Source organism: Lepus europaeus, chromosome 3 (assembly GCF_033115175.1).
Source record: "Lepus europaeus isolate LE1 chromosome 3, mLepTim1.pri, whole genome shotgun sequence".
Classification (NCBI taxonomy): domain Eukaryota; kingdom Metazoa; phylum Chordata; class Mammalia; order Lagomorpha; family Leporidae; genus Lepus; species Lepus europaeus.
This window is the reverse complement of record NC_084829.1, coordinates 104,325,395-104,340,328: the sequence shown is the minus strand read 5'-3', so window position 1 is coordinate 104,340,328 and position 14,934 is coordinate 104,325,395. Positions and strand designations below refer to the sequence as shown.

At 42.4% G+C, this 14,934-nt stretch overlaps 1 protein-coding gene across 5 annotated transcripts in view; it reads left to right on the top strand.

Annotated features, from left to right (window-relative positions):
* Positions 1-14,934, top strand: part of ATG5 (autophagy related 5) — a 160,321-nt gene that overhangs the window by 73,535 nt on the left and 71,852 nt on the right. For 3 of the 5 annotated variants that reach the window (XM_062186564.1, XM_062186565.1, XM_062186566.1), the window contains exon 6: positions 13,685-13,738. The exons of the other annotated variants lie outside the window; for them this stretch is intronic. In XM_062186564.1, coding sequence (XP_062042548.1) covers positions 13,685-13,738 — 54 coding nt within the window. The remainder of the gene's footprint in view (positions 1-13,684; positions 13,739-14,934) is intronic. 5 annotated transcript variants of the gene reach the window in all.

Genomic DNA, 14,934 nt, shown 5'->3' with positions numbered 1-14,934 from the left:
TCTCTTCATCCCTATCTCTCTGTCTTGAGGAAGATTCTAGACAACTTCAGAAATAACTGTAGTTGGGGCCGACGCCATGGCTCACTTGGTTAATCCTCTGCCTGCGGCGCCAGCATCCCATATGGGCTCCAGGTTCTAGTCCCGGTTGCTCCTCTTCCAGGCCAGCTCTCTGCTGTGGCCCAGGAAGGCAGTAGAGGATGGCCCAAGTGCTTGGGCCCTGCACCCACATGGGAGACCAGGAGGAAGCACCTGGCTCCTGGCTTCAGATCGGCATAGCTCTGGCTGTAGCGGCCATTTGGGGGGTGAACCAATGGAAGGAAGACCTTTCTCTCTGTCTCTCTCTCTGTCTATAACTCTACCTGTCAAATAAATTTTAAAAAAAGAAAAAAATAAGTAACTGTAGTGGCATAGAAAGGCTGCTAAAGCAGAGGGACAGATTTCTAATCTTGCAGCCTATGCCTGTCTGTATATCCTGAAGCTTCAATTTCTGTGACTTTGTTACTGTGTCAGGTGCTATTCTAGGTGTGGACTGTATAGAAGGATATTTGTTAAGTAGAGTTGGCTTTAGAAAATATAAGTAGTCTTCTTGAGGCTTTTGTCTTCAATGAAAGGTTCTTATTTTACATTGTCTTTCTCTAGAAAACAATGTTACCAGATATAGGATCATTGGAGTTACTTTATATAAATATATAAATAAGGACAGAGTATATATTGAATTGCTGTATACTGACCAATCCGCCTCAGCAATTATCAATACATGGCCAGTCTTTTCATCTGAGTGTTTTGGAAATTTTTATTCTTTCTTTCATAGTTACAAATATTGGTCACAGATTTGCATTGTTTATATATTTTATGATGTTTATTCAAGTCTTGGAAATAACATTCATGGTTCCTATCTTCATGGCCATTAATTGAATCTTCATTATAGGAGTGTCATGTGCAGACTGTGGTAGTAGTATGGATTAGCTAGAGCATACCATGTGCTAGGTTCTGTGCTAGGACCCTGGGGTGAATATGACAGGCCTGATCTCTTCCCTTAGAATTTACGGTCTAGTGGGAGGAGGCAGATAGCCTTTTCATAATTATTACCTTGATAACTGAGGTGGTAGAAAAAGAGGAAAGGAATAGAGAACAGGTTGTTGTGATGGAAGTGTTCTAAACTGAGGGAATAATCTGGATTGCTCTTGGAAGCAGAGAGGTTACTAAATTTTGGGAACCAAAACAAGGTCATTTTCTTGTTTTATTTTTAAAAATGTATTTGTTTATTTGACAGGCAGAGTGATAGAGGGCAAGCCAGAGAGAGAGGTCCTCTATCCATTGGTTCACTCACTAGACGGCCGCAGTGGGGCTGGACCAGAACTCCATCCAGGTCTCCTACATGGGTGGCAGGGGCTCAAGTACTTGAGCCATCCTTTGCTGCTTTCACAGGTCCATTATCAGGGAGCTGGATTGGATATGGAGTAGCTTGGACTTGAACTGATACGACATAACTGATAACCACTATGAGATGCTGGCATGACAAGTGTGGCTTAACCCACTACTACACAGTGGGCACCCCAAGAAGACCATTCTAAGTGGGGTGAGATGATGAAGTTTGAGAGTGGCAAAAAAGTAACACTGGCTATTAGGGAAACATTCTATTCAGAACCTTATAGGCCTTTTTTAACAACGTTTAACTTAATCCCTAGGGAGTGAGGTGAGCCTATAAAAAATTGGTAATAGACTTACTTAAGCAAGACTGTAACAGAATCATATTTTCCTTATGAGCATCCCATTGCCTGCATTGTAGTTAATGAGTTAGAAAGGAGTTAATTGTATATAAAGTTAATTGAAAATAGATCTTAGTAAAAAAATAAGAATGGAAATAGGAGGAGGAGGAGGAAGAAAGGAGTGTGGGTGTAAAGAATTAATATGTTCATAAAGTTGTATTTATGAAATGCATGAAGTTTATATTCCTTAAATAAAAGGTTTCTGGAGGCGGGGGAAGGCTGTCAAATAGAATTCTATACCAGTGGTCAGGTAAGAGATGGTAACTGTCGAGCTACACATGTTGACTGTGAATGGTAGAGAGAAGTGGGCAGATGGGAGAAATATTTGAACTATAGAATGGGTGAGATTTAGTACTTTGTTGAATGTGGTCAGCAGTAGAGTAAGAATTGTTGAAGTTGATTTATAGACATTTAGTAACTAAGTGTGCCTGACTATTCTGATCCGGTTTACCTGGTATCAGTTATTACAACTGGTAATTTTAAGATAAATCACCTCTTTGATATCTAATCCCTTAATACTGTAGCAAAAAGGAGCGAAGTTATTTGATGCTATAAAATTTTAAAATTTATGCAGATTCCTACTAATGACTGTTTTACTTCTGAAGCGCACAAGTCTGGCTTACTTGTTGACCAAATCCTTGCATATCTTTAAAGTGAAATGTTTGCCTGTCTTCCTGACCTCAGGCACCGCTTCCAGTTTTTGGTTTTTTTCTTCTTCTCCTTTTGTTTGTATATAAACTATTTTTTAACAGAAAAAGCCCACCGACTCATTTCTTCCTGGACAATGCACACGGACACGCCTGCAGTAGGGCTGCAGTGCCCCATGGTCTTGATGTGCTGATCTCTGACTTGAAGGCCCCAGAAGTGGCGCAGCCCTCTGTACGTACGGATTTTCTTCATTTGCTCCGGGTCCTCATGGAGCTTTGTCACCCAGACCATTGGCCAGAACCTGACTGTACTTTCCATCTTTTCCTTCCTGCCTTCTGTTCAAGAACCAGTCCAGGATCTTGTACTGACAGGGATTCTGTGTCATGCTGCTTACCCGTCCCGCCTCATCCTCAGCGAGGTCTCCTGCCCTCTTGGTGAGGTCCGCGCCACAGGGGCATATCTTCACCCCACACCCTTAATGGCAGTGATGGCCAAGGCTGTTTTGTGACACTCATTGATATTAGTGTTGAGTACTCCCAAAATGTGCTGGAATTTCTCAGGGATCACTAGAGACACGGTGGTTGCAAAATGGCACCCTGCAGGCCTCCTGTAGAAGAACCCAGTCTTTATTTTTCATAAGATTAATGATATTGGTTTTGTCTTCTAAGTTCATTTAGTGACTTTTAAAGTAATTCATGTTTTTAATTTATGACAGCAAATCGACCAAAGCATTTACCTCTCCTTGAGCCTATGGAAGCATTATTTTCACCTTAGCAGTATGTTTTCGCCCTTTCTTCATAGAAGACCATTCTGTTGGTGGGAATAGTGGAAGCTAAACAGAGTTCGCATAGTCATGTTTCTGTTTTTCATCTCCATACTATGACAGTGTCTTCCCCAATAGTAGTCTCTGTGTGTTCTTGTTTCTTTGCCAAGCTTAGTTTAGCAAGCTCATTTTGTTTTCTGTACTACTTTTTACCTGCTCATCTCATGCCACTCTCCTGTTGCTATAATTTGGTTTATCTTTTAGAGATTGTTATGGTAATATTAATTAGTTGAGTAGTTACTGATTGCTCATTGTGTGATTTGCATTCTAGGGACTGGAGATAGAACTGTGAGCAAACAGACATTTGCATCTTGATGCAGCTTAACTCTAATGGAGGAGACAAACAATAAGCATACTGAAAACTAAAATACATATGTGTCATGTGAGAAGTGCCAGGGAAAGATGAGAAAGAGAGGGGGCATGGTTAGTTTCAATAGGATGGTTAGGGAAAGGGAAGTTCTCACTGATCAAGTGATATTAACGAGCGACCAAGGAGGCAGGCACCTGAGACAAGTTTGGAGAAAGGAAAGAAACAGATTATCTAGGACCTTACTTGTAGATCAAGGGAAGGGATTTAGTTGTGTGATGTAAAGCCATTGGGGTATTTTTAAAGCAGGGAGTGATGAGGTAGAGAATATGATGCAAGAATACTCTGGTTGCCGAAGATAGAATGACTGAACTAGAGTCAGGAGTGGGAGTGCAGGGCCTCTGGGAGAAGTCTAGGTACAAGAGAAGGGTCATGATGGAGAAAAGTCCTTACATTTGAGGTTTATTTTGGAGGCAAAATTGCCAGAAGCAATTCCTGCATGTAAAAGTTGGGGTAAAAGAAAAGAATTGTTCCTGGGTTCTGACTTGATTGTCTATGTGAATAGTGGCATTTTATACTGAGATATGAAATACTAGGTAGAGAGTGTCAGATGGGGAACAAAGCTGAGTTGAGAGGTCACTTTTGAGAATAAAAGTTGTAGATATGTGAGACATCCGTGTGCAGATGTACTAGGTTAGATATTGCTGTGATTAAATATTGTGAGTGTGTGACAGTAGATGGAGAGGGGTTACTAGATGAACATCTAATACTGCAGCTTTTAATTTCATAGTCTGTTGACATGCACAGTAAGTGCCATCTTTTTTTTTTTTAAATTTGTCTTCAAGGATCAGAGAGTTAATATGTCCCAGTGATACAAAGGCGTGAAATATGATGTAATCCCATTTAGTGTACATGTTTGACAATAGTTTCAGGTTAGTAGCTTGTCTTTTTTCTTCATACAACTCAGCTAATTAGTCCTTTTTTTTTTTCTACCAATGCTTTTTGCAGCTAGATTAATAAGTTCAGTCTGAAGTTTTATGTGTGGCATTTAAGAATCTATAACTTTGTGAGAAAAAAATTACATACAGCAAATCTTTAAAAGAGATTTATTTATTTATTTATTTATTTGAAAGGCAGAGTTACAGAGAGAGGGCAAGAATGAGAGATCTTCCATCTACTGGTTCACTCCCCAGATGACTGCGCTGGCCAGACTTGGGCCAGACCAAAACCAAGAGCCAGGAGCTTCTTCTGGATCTCCCTCATGGGTGACAGGGGTCCAAGCACTTGAGCCATCTTCTGCTAGTTTTCCCAGGCCATTAGCAGGGAGCAGGATTGGAAGTAAAGCAGCCATGACTCAAACTGGCACCTATGTGAGTTGGAGATGGTAGCTTAACCTGCTGCGCCACAGCGCTTGCCCCAAATTTTGTAAATGAAATTTAAGAAAGTCAAACTTTTCTTTTCTTTTTTTTTTGACAGGCAGAGTGTATAGTGAGAGAGAGAGAGAGAGACAGAGAGAAAGGTCTTCCTTTTTGCCGTTGGTTCACCCTCCAATGGCCGCTGCGGCCGGTGCATCACGCTGATCCGAAGCCAGGAGCCAGGTGCCTCTCCTGGTCTCCCATGTGGGTGCAGGGCCCAAGGACCTGGGCCATCCTCCACTGCCCTCCTGGGCCACAGCAGAGAGCTGGCCTGGAAGAGGGGCAACCGGGATAGAATCCGGCGCCCCGACTGGGACTAGAACCCAGTGTGCCGGCGCCGCAAGGTGGAGGATTAGCCTGTTAAGCCACGGCGCCGGCCCCTTTTCTTTCTTCTTTAACAAACTGTACTATATACACCTATCTGTAAAAGAGGGTACTTCCAAAAGTTCATGGGAAGTATGCATTCTTTTAATTCTATTTTCCATGAATTTTTCAAGTATCCTCATGTACATAAAAGTGTACATACACACAGGTATATATGAGTGTATATATATATGGTGTAACTTTAAAAATTTTTTGGTTTAGAACTTGGAAAAAAAATTATGATTGTCATTTAGAAAAACAAGATTGTGAAGCACTCACTTTCCTAATACTTGTTTTGTTCATTAGCTTCTTATCACCTATTATAGAGCTGTGTTTCTCAAAACATAGACCATGGGCCACAAGCATCAGCATTAGCTGATAACCGATTAGAAATGTATCCTAGGCCAATTAAGTCAGAAACTCTGGGGTGGGTCCTGGAAGACTTTGTTTTCAGCAAGCCTTCCAGGTGTTTGTGACGTGATAAAGTTTGAGAACCACTGCTTTGGAGCAGGGTTTTTCAACCTTGGCACTCTTGATATTATGGTTTAGATAGTTGTTTGATTTGGCTGTGGGAGTAGGGGACTATCCCATGTGTTATGTGATGTTTAGCAACCCTCCTGTCCTCTATACCCTGGGTGTCAGGAGCAGACTGTCCCTCCCTCACACCCTTTCCCCAAGCCTGACAATCAGGGAGGTATCCAGATGTGCCAAACATTCCCTCAGGGCAATAGCCACACACACACACATACACACACACACACGCACAGACACACCGTGCCCTGGGGGTGGGGGAACCACTACTCTAGCACTATGTGATGTGGAGTTAATGGGTAAAACAGCTTCTTATTTACAGTAGCAGTGACCACATATTGAATACCTTCAACTTGTTCCAAATTCTGTCTCAAGTACTTGACAGTTTATACTGTTGACATCACAACAGCCACCCAAGAGGTGTTTCAAAATCCAAAACCTAGACTATACAATTTATGAAATTTCTCATCTATTCCATCAGCTCAGGACTTGAGAACTAGTACATCTGGATGTCATAATGACTCACTTGGCTGTACTTAGAGTTGTATTCTTTTTTAGCAAAAAGAATTTGGCATATAAACAAAATAGTTATTCTAACCAGGTACTGCTTACAGGTGTAAACCTTTTATAATCGTAACCATAATTGCTTCTGGATAAAAGGCAATTATTTGTGATGAGGTAATCAAGTATGAATTATAAATCAATCAATAGTATGCTGTGATTTTTTTTTTTTTTAAGATTTATTTGAAAGGCAGAGTTACACAGAGAGAGGAGAGGCAGAGAGAGAGAGAGAGAGAGAGAGGTCTTCCATTTGCTGGTTCACTCCCCAGTTGGCTGCAACTGCTGGAGCTGCACTGATCTGAAGCCAGGAGCTAGGAACTTCCGCCTGGTCTCCCACACAGGTGCAGGGGCCCAAGGACTTGGGCTGTCTTCTACTGCTTTCCCAGGCCATTAGCAGAGAGCTGGATCAGAAGAGGAGCAGCTGGGACTTGAACCGGTGCCCATATGCGGTGCCGGCACTGCAGGCAGTGGCTTTACCCACTATGCCACAGCGCTGACCCCCATATGCTGTTGTTGAACTAAGACTAATTCTATTATTTTAATTTTTTCTTTTTAATTAGCACATGATAATAGTACATATAATGGGGAACAGAAGAGGGTACCTTTTTTCCTCAGTAAATCTTTGAAAAATTAAGGTAGCTTTTTTTGGTCTTACAACTTTGAGTGTTTTTTGAGTAAAGTAAAAATTTATTACTGGTTCTCTGGAATTAGTGATGAGCTATATTAGACTAAGCAGAAGAACTTTTTTTTAAAGATTTATTTTTTTGAGCTGGCACTTTGATGTAGTGGGTAAAGCCACCACCTGCAGTACCACTGTATGGGTGCCAGTTTGAGTCCCAGCTGTTCCACTTCTGATCAAGCTCTCTGCTATGGCCTGGGAAAGGAGTAAAAGAGGCCGAAGTCCTTGGGCCCCTGCACCCACATGGGGAACCCAGAGGAAGCTCCTGCCTCCTGGCTTCAGATTGGCTCATCTCTGGCCTTTGTAGCCATTGGGGAATGAACCAGTGGATGGAAGACCTCTCTCTCTCTCTCTCTCTCTGCTCTGCCTTTCTGTAATTCTGCCTTTCAAATAAATAAATTAATAAATCTTCAAAAAGAAAAGAATGGCAGAGTTTACAGAAGTGAGGGAGAGACAGAGATCTTCCATCCACTGATTTACTCCCCAAATGGCCAGAAGTGGGCCCATCTGAAGCCAGAAGCCAGGAGCTTCTTCCAGATCTCCCACATGGGTGTATGAGCCCAAGAACTTGGACCATCTTCCATTGCTTTCCCAAGCCGTTAGCAGGTAGCTGGATCAGAAGTGGCGCAGCTGGGACTTAAACTGTTGCCCACACCGGATGCTGGCATTGCAGGCAGCGGCTTTACCTGCTGTGCCACAATGTTGGCCCCTCATTCTTCTTTTTTAAATGATTAACATAAGCACATAGGACAACATAATAAATTTTTTTTACATTATTACATTTTTTTGCAACGATATACTTTCAGATTATTTTATACACATAAGATTAAGTAAAGAATTCAACTTCCTGCAAGTGCATACCCTGGGAGGTAGAAGGTTGATGGCTTCAAGAGCTTGGTTCCCTGCCACCCATGTGGGAGACACAGATTGTCTTCTTCTTCCTTTTTTTTTTTTTTTTTTTAAAGATTTATTTATTTATTTATTTGAAAGTCAGAGTTACACACGGGGGATGGAGGGCGGTCTTTCATCTTCTGGTTCACTGGTTCACTCCCCAATTGACCGCAATGGCTGGAGCTGCTCCGATCTAAAGCCAGGAGCCAGGAGCTTCCTCCGGGTCTCCCACATGGGCGCAGGGGCCCAAGGACTTGGTCCATCTTCTACTGCTTTCCTAGGCCACAGCAGAGAGCTGGATCAGAAGTAGAGCAGCCAGGATGTGAACTGGCGCCCATATCGGGTGCCGGCACTACAGGCGGCAGCTTTACTCACTGTGCCACTGCACCGGCCCCACAGATTGTGTTCTGGGCTCTTGGACTGGGAAGTGAATCAGTGGAAGATCTTTGTCACTGTGTGTCTGCCTTTCAAACAAGTAAATAAATGATTAAAAGAATTTTTAAAAAAGAAGTTACTGGGATTGCCTCTTGGAATACATTTAAAGAATATAACTTGAAGTTATAGTCTATCAGCTGGTGATGTTGAAATAAAAATTTAGTCTTTTTTTCAATAATAATAATTAATTTTCTTTCAATTTCTAGCAGTTTTAACCATTTACAAAGCTTTCATAGGTAATTCATTCTTTTATGAACCTCTGATTCCCAGATGAATAAGAAACTTCTTTTGTTCTCCCCATCATGCTGGTTTCCTCTCCTCTTGTATTTTAAGGTGTGTTAGGAGAGGGATAGTTGAGAAGAAATGGTTGTCTAGATCTGAAGGGTAGTAGAGGCGGAACTCGAGCTAGCCTGCCTAGAATGGACAGATGACTCCTCAGATGTGGGCCTTGGTGCTCTTGGACCACCATTCCTGCTCCCTCCACTATTTCATGAAATGACTGGAGATGAATGGAATTGAAATTGATGGAAAGGAAATAGCACCTGAACGATGCCCACAGGGCGAGAAGATGGAATTTTGTAGGGTAATTGAAAGGGTTGAAGGACTCTTAATGGTGACATATGGTGGGCCTTTGGTATTATAAAGTGTTACAGCTGGATTGCATTATATACCTCTTACTCTTTCCACCAGTTGCACAATAGCAAAGTCTGCTCAATTGCCTAACTCCAACAGGCAGCATTCATGTAGACTTTAATATTCCCTGACCAGAGCCAAACTGAACACTCAGGAATGCTGCGGTGATGGGGTTTTTGATAGGGCTCCTCTTCCATATTGGTCCTGACAGAGGATTAACTAGGCTCGTGGAATTTTGAAGTACAACTGATTTGTTGAAACTGAAGCAGCCTAAAGCAAAACGATAAAGCAAACACTTATGTAGATAGCATTTATTTGTGTTGGGCATGCTTGTAATAATTCTGCGTCTTTTAAATCATTCCTTTAATTTTTTTTTTCAGCTTGCACTTGAATATCTTCACTTGATAAATGAAGATATTGAAATGCAGAGTTTTAAAAGTGTCTCGCTCAAAATCACACACCCATTAAATGGCAAAGCTGAGACCCAGCCCAGGCCACATGGCTTCAGAGGAGTGTCTGCTTTTGCCCACCCTGGCACATGCAGTACTACGTTTGCAATTCCTTCTTTTTGTTGTCTTCATTTGCATAAATTCGTATTTCACTTAGTAGTTTCATCGTTAGCAAACATTCATTGAGTAGGTGCTGGGTGCTCTGAACTTTGTAGGGCTGACGATGTAGAAGACAAAGGCTGTGCACTAGTAGAACTTTATGTTTTAGCTGAGGGACAGACAACTAAATAATTAACATGTGTGTAGGGCTTGTTCAAGTAAGTGCCTGGGATGCGGCCGAATCACGTGAGGAGGAATGAGTGGAGAGTGGGAAGTCTTCTCTGAGGAGATGATACTTGAGCTGAGGCTTCAATGCTGTGTGACGATCAGAAAAGTAGGCATTCCAGGTGGCCAACACCATGTGATGGGGGCGAGCCTGGGGTTTCCTGGGGCTCACAGGGAATCTGACTAGGAGCGTGGTAAGGAAGTGAGGTAGGAATTTGATAAGTTAGTAAGTTGGGCAGGGAGGAGCAGTAGCATTCCCAGGGGATGAGCAGTTGGTGGGTAGAAGAGTGTGCTGCTCTGACATTATTGTGCAGCTTGTAAGCAGAGTTTAGGCAGGGAGCCATCAGCCCAGTGGCAAACAGTAAGGAAGTACAGTGAGTTTGTTTTTGTTGTTGTTGTTTTAAGATTTATTTATTTATTTTTATTTGAAAGGTGTAGAGAGAGAATGAGGGAGGTCTTCCATCCACTGGTTCACTCCCCAATCGGCCAAAACAGCAAGGGCTGGGCTGAACTCAAGCCAGGAGCTTCTTCCGCATCTCCCACAGGGGTGCAGGTATCCAAGTCAGCCCTAAGTTTGTTAGTTTTTAAAGAAAATGGTTCCAGGGGCTCGTGTTGTGGCGCTGCAGGTAAAGCTGCCGCCTGGGATGCTGACATTCTGTCAGTGTGCTGGTTTGTGTCCCGGCTGCTCCACTTCCAGTCCAACTTCCTGTTAATGCACCTGGGAAACCAGAGGAAGATGACTGAAGTACTTGGGTCCCTGCACCCACATAGGAGACTGGGATGAAGCTCCTGGCATCGGCCTGGCCCAGCCCTGGCCATGTGGCCATCTGTGGAGTGAACCAGTGGATTCTCTCTGTAACTCTTCCTTTCAAATAAATAAATAAATCTTTTAAAAAAACCCACCATAAAGCATTAATCTTTATGGCCATTGAGTAAGTATTTGAAAATTTATTCATTAATGATGTAATTTATGTTTCAAAAGAATGTTCTGGATTCTGTGTGGAGACTGTTGCCGTGGTTCAGATGAGTGATGATTTAGATGAAAATGGTAGCAATGAACCTAGGGGTAGTAACTGCACTCTAAATATATAATGGTTCCTCTCCTTGATGCCAGTTTACGTCCAGACTGCAGCACTGACATAGTAAAGCAGAAAAGTAAATGTCTTTCCATTTCCAAATGTCTTGGTCATAGTCCAGGTCAAAGATGTCCTGGGAGCCCAGTTTTATTACTCTTTCAAGCCAGAACATTCCCCTGGGTACAATCCCACTGACCATATGAGTGTGAGAGTGCAGGATTAAGGACTGCCTTCTCCAGGACTGGTACGCCTTCGCCTTCTGTGTTCATTGGGAAATTCCAGGGTCCTTGAAGGCTTTGCAGGGCTCCTCTGCTTTGGTTTGGAGCTCCCCATCATGTATGTCTCATCTGTAGCTGACCTCAAGCAGCGACGCCAGAGTCCTTACTGGCTCACACATACACGTGTGGGTGTAGTTCCCTTGAGCACCATCCAAGTGCCATAAAGAGCTGCCCTGGTAACTTGGGATTCTCTGGAGTTGGGCTTGACTCAGGCAACAAATGATACAGAAGATGCAGATTACTTACTTATTTATTTTTTTTGACAGGCAGAGTGGATAGTGAGAGAGAAAGACAGAGAGAAAGGTCTTCCTTTGCCGTTGGTTCACCCTCCAGTGGCTGCCGCGGCTGGTGCACCACGCTGATCCGATGGCAGGAGCCAGGTGCTTCTCCTGGTCTCCCATGTGGATGCAGGGCCCAAGGACTTGGGCCATCCTCCACTGCACTCCCAGGCCACAGCAGAGAGCTGGATTGGAAGAGAGGCGACCGGGACTAGAACCCGGTGTGCCAGCGCCGCAAGGGCAGATTACTTATTTAACACCTGCTTTTGGCAGCCTGCTAGTCACTACTACTTGTTCTCTTTTTTTTCCTCCTATTTTGTCTTACAAAGATGTTTATTATTTAAGAAAAAGTTCATTCAAATAGGTCTATATTTGGATATGTTTTATATTACATATCTTGAAAGCCTCTGGTTAAACACTACATATATTACATGGCAACTTATGTACTGATTTGAGTAATACTCCTGATCCATATAAAATATGGAAAGTGGGTTCCCTTCAGTAGTGATTTTCGCCTGTTTGCTTTTCATGAGAGACTGACGTGTATTTGGGGTACCATGACTGTAGATGTTACCCCTGCATATGGACAGTGTGTGCCCTCACCCTTTTCCTGTTGTTTGAGGGGCCAACCAGCTGAATTGGGCCTAATGTTGACACCTTCTTGCTGTTGTTTTTCCATATGAAGATCATGCAAAAAATGCATGTTTAAGGGACTTTGTGCCATTTTCACCCACAAAACTTACAATTTTTTCTGGATGTTAAAAAGTGTACAAGACCAGTATAAAAACTTAATTCAGTAGAGAGTGAAGAAAAGTGCTGACCACCTGGATTTTGAGAAATTATGTCCTAAAGCTACTTACTTTTTTTTTTTTTTTTTTTTGACAGGCAGAGTTAGAGACAGAGAGAAAGGTCTTCCTTCCATTGGTTCACCCCCCAAATGGCCGCTACGGCCGGCGTGCTGCGCCGATCCAAAGCCAGGAGCCAGGTGCTTCCTCCTGGTCTCCCATGCGGGTGCAGGGCCCAAACACTTGGGCCATCCTCCACTGCTGTCCCAGGCCACAGCAGAGAACTGGACTGAAAGAGGAGGTGCTGGCGCCACAGGGGGAGGATTAGCCAACTGAGCCACGGCGCCAGCCAAACTACTTCATTTCTTAAAAATGTTTCAAATGTTTTTAAAGAATGGTTCTTCAGGTTTTTTTGATCCTTGGTTTGCTAGGTTTTATTTTGTTTTTTAAAAGGTTTATTTATTTAATTAAAAGAGTTACAGAAAAGAATGATCAGAAAGAGAGAGATCTTCGATCTACTGATTCACCCTCCCAGATGGCTGCAACAGCTATGGCTGGGCCAGGTCGAATCCAAGAACTTCTTCCAGGTCTCTCATATGAATGGGAGGGGCCCAAGCACTTGGGCCATCTTCCTCTGCTTTCCCAGGCACATTAGCAGGGAGCTTGATCGGAAGTGGAGCAGCCAGCGCTTGAACCAGTGCCCGTACAGGGTGCTGGTGTTGAAGGCAGTGGCTTATATTGCCGCTGGACAACGCTAGCTCCTATTTGGTAGTCTTACACAACTGTTAAGTTCTACAAAAAGAAACCAACTCCTCAGTCATTTTGCTAGTGGCTCTGGCAGGAATGATATACGTTCAGTTCAGTGACAGCTACTTTTAATGTTCTGCTTAGTTCTTTGTTTTGTTTTGCTTTAGAATTAGAAATGTGAAAATTGTTTTGTACATTCATCATTGTATACATTTGTGTGTAATTGTATTTTGCTCTAAAAATATACAAAGATTATACTTCTGTTACTTGTAAATACTGTTCTTCATTACTGATAAACGTGATTTTATGACTTAATTTTAATAACTAATAGCATAGTTCTGATTTTTAAACTATTGCTTGAGAACAGATTAAATGTTCTTGGTTCATTAATATCTAGGAAGCTAGTAAAACATTTCTTTTAATTCTTGACTAGAGTATAGAAAAGATATACTAATGTAATAAAATCTAATGTGAAAGACAGTTTAATACACTCAGTCTTAACACTGATTTTTTTTTAAACTTCTATTTGTATCTTCTTTGTTAACAATGTTCATCCATACATGTTAGGTTATTCTTGGATAGTGTATTTTTAGCATTGCTTAGAAAATGACTATTTTATATAAGAATATAACATTTAACTAATGATAATTAATACAGATCTTTTATTGTATCTTTCTTCCCTTTAAACATAGTTTGTCTGTCTGGGTCCAGTCAGGAGATAGAAACCACACAGTGGGTTAAACAGGGTAAGTTTTATACAAAGAATTATTAAACTCTGGTAAAAGAGTGACTGTAAATATAAGAAAACTGTGTATGGTACCTAGGGTTGAGGGAGGAGAGGCAAACTCTTAAGGGATCCTTCACCAAGGCTGGAGTTTTGACCTTGATGGAGAAGGTATAGATTGGCCCACTGAATTCAGAGAGGTCCCTGTTTTGCCCAGGTTGGTCGGTAGTTCCTGATCAGGAATGCAGATGTTCAGCCAAAGGCTCGTGGGCATGCAGAAAAAGGTGTGGCTGTGAGGGAAACTGTATAAATGCAACCCATGTGGGCCTCCAGAGGAAACAGGCAGGGATGTGCACAAGGGGCCTTCTCTGTGCTTGCGCGGGCAGCAAGTCTTTGGAGTGCTGGGTTCTGTGTGGAGAGGGCAGTTAGTGCCAGACAAGGGGAGGCTGCATTGTGGCTAGGATCGTGTCCAGCCCGAGGTAAACACATACACACACACACTCATGCCACTGACGCAGCGGGCAGCACGGGGGGACTGCAGAAGAGCCCTTTGTCCTGCGTTCTCCTCTACGTACTCTCTGCTGAGAAATCTCACAGTCACCATCTGTTCTTAAAGGGTCTGTGTCCCTAAGGCAGTGTATATAATGAAGGGCAAGTTTGGAACTGAGTCACTAAATTGATAACTGAACAGGAATGACCCTTTTCCCAGTTTACTTTCTGCCGTCTCGCTATGTAAAGTCACTTTTTACTGATTACTTTTCTATACTTTCTGTTTGTGTTTGCTTTCCTTCCTTTTGCCCTTTGACATTTTGAATCAGATCATTGTTTTGAGTAGCTGTCCTTTGCATCACAGTTGTGTTCAGCAGCGTCTCTGTCTTTGGTGCACATAATGCTAATAGCACGCACATACAGTTGTGACAGCCACAAGTGTCCCTGGACAGTAGTCTAAATGTCTCCCGGGGAGCCAGGTCTTTCCTAGTTGGGCATCACTGCTTTAGCCCATTTTTTTCTCTGTTAGAACCTATAAAATCTCTCTTTACATGAGTGGTTGCTTGTGTCTTTATAGATTCTGTTTTAATAAAGGGAGTCTTAAATAATTTAAAAAATGATTTTTTGTGATCATCACGAAGTATTTTAGCTCCTCTATTTTATCTGTATGTGAATGACATCAGAATTTTCAAGAAATTTTGTTTCTAGTCACCTTAAGTTTTTTGAAAT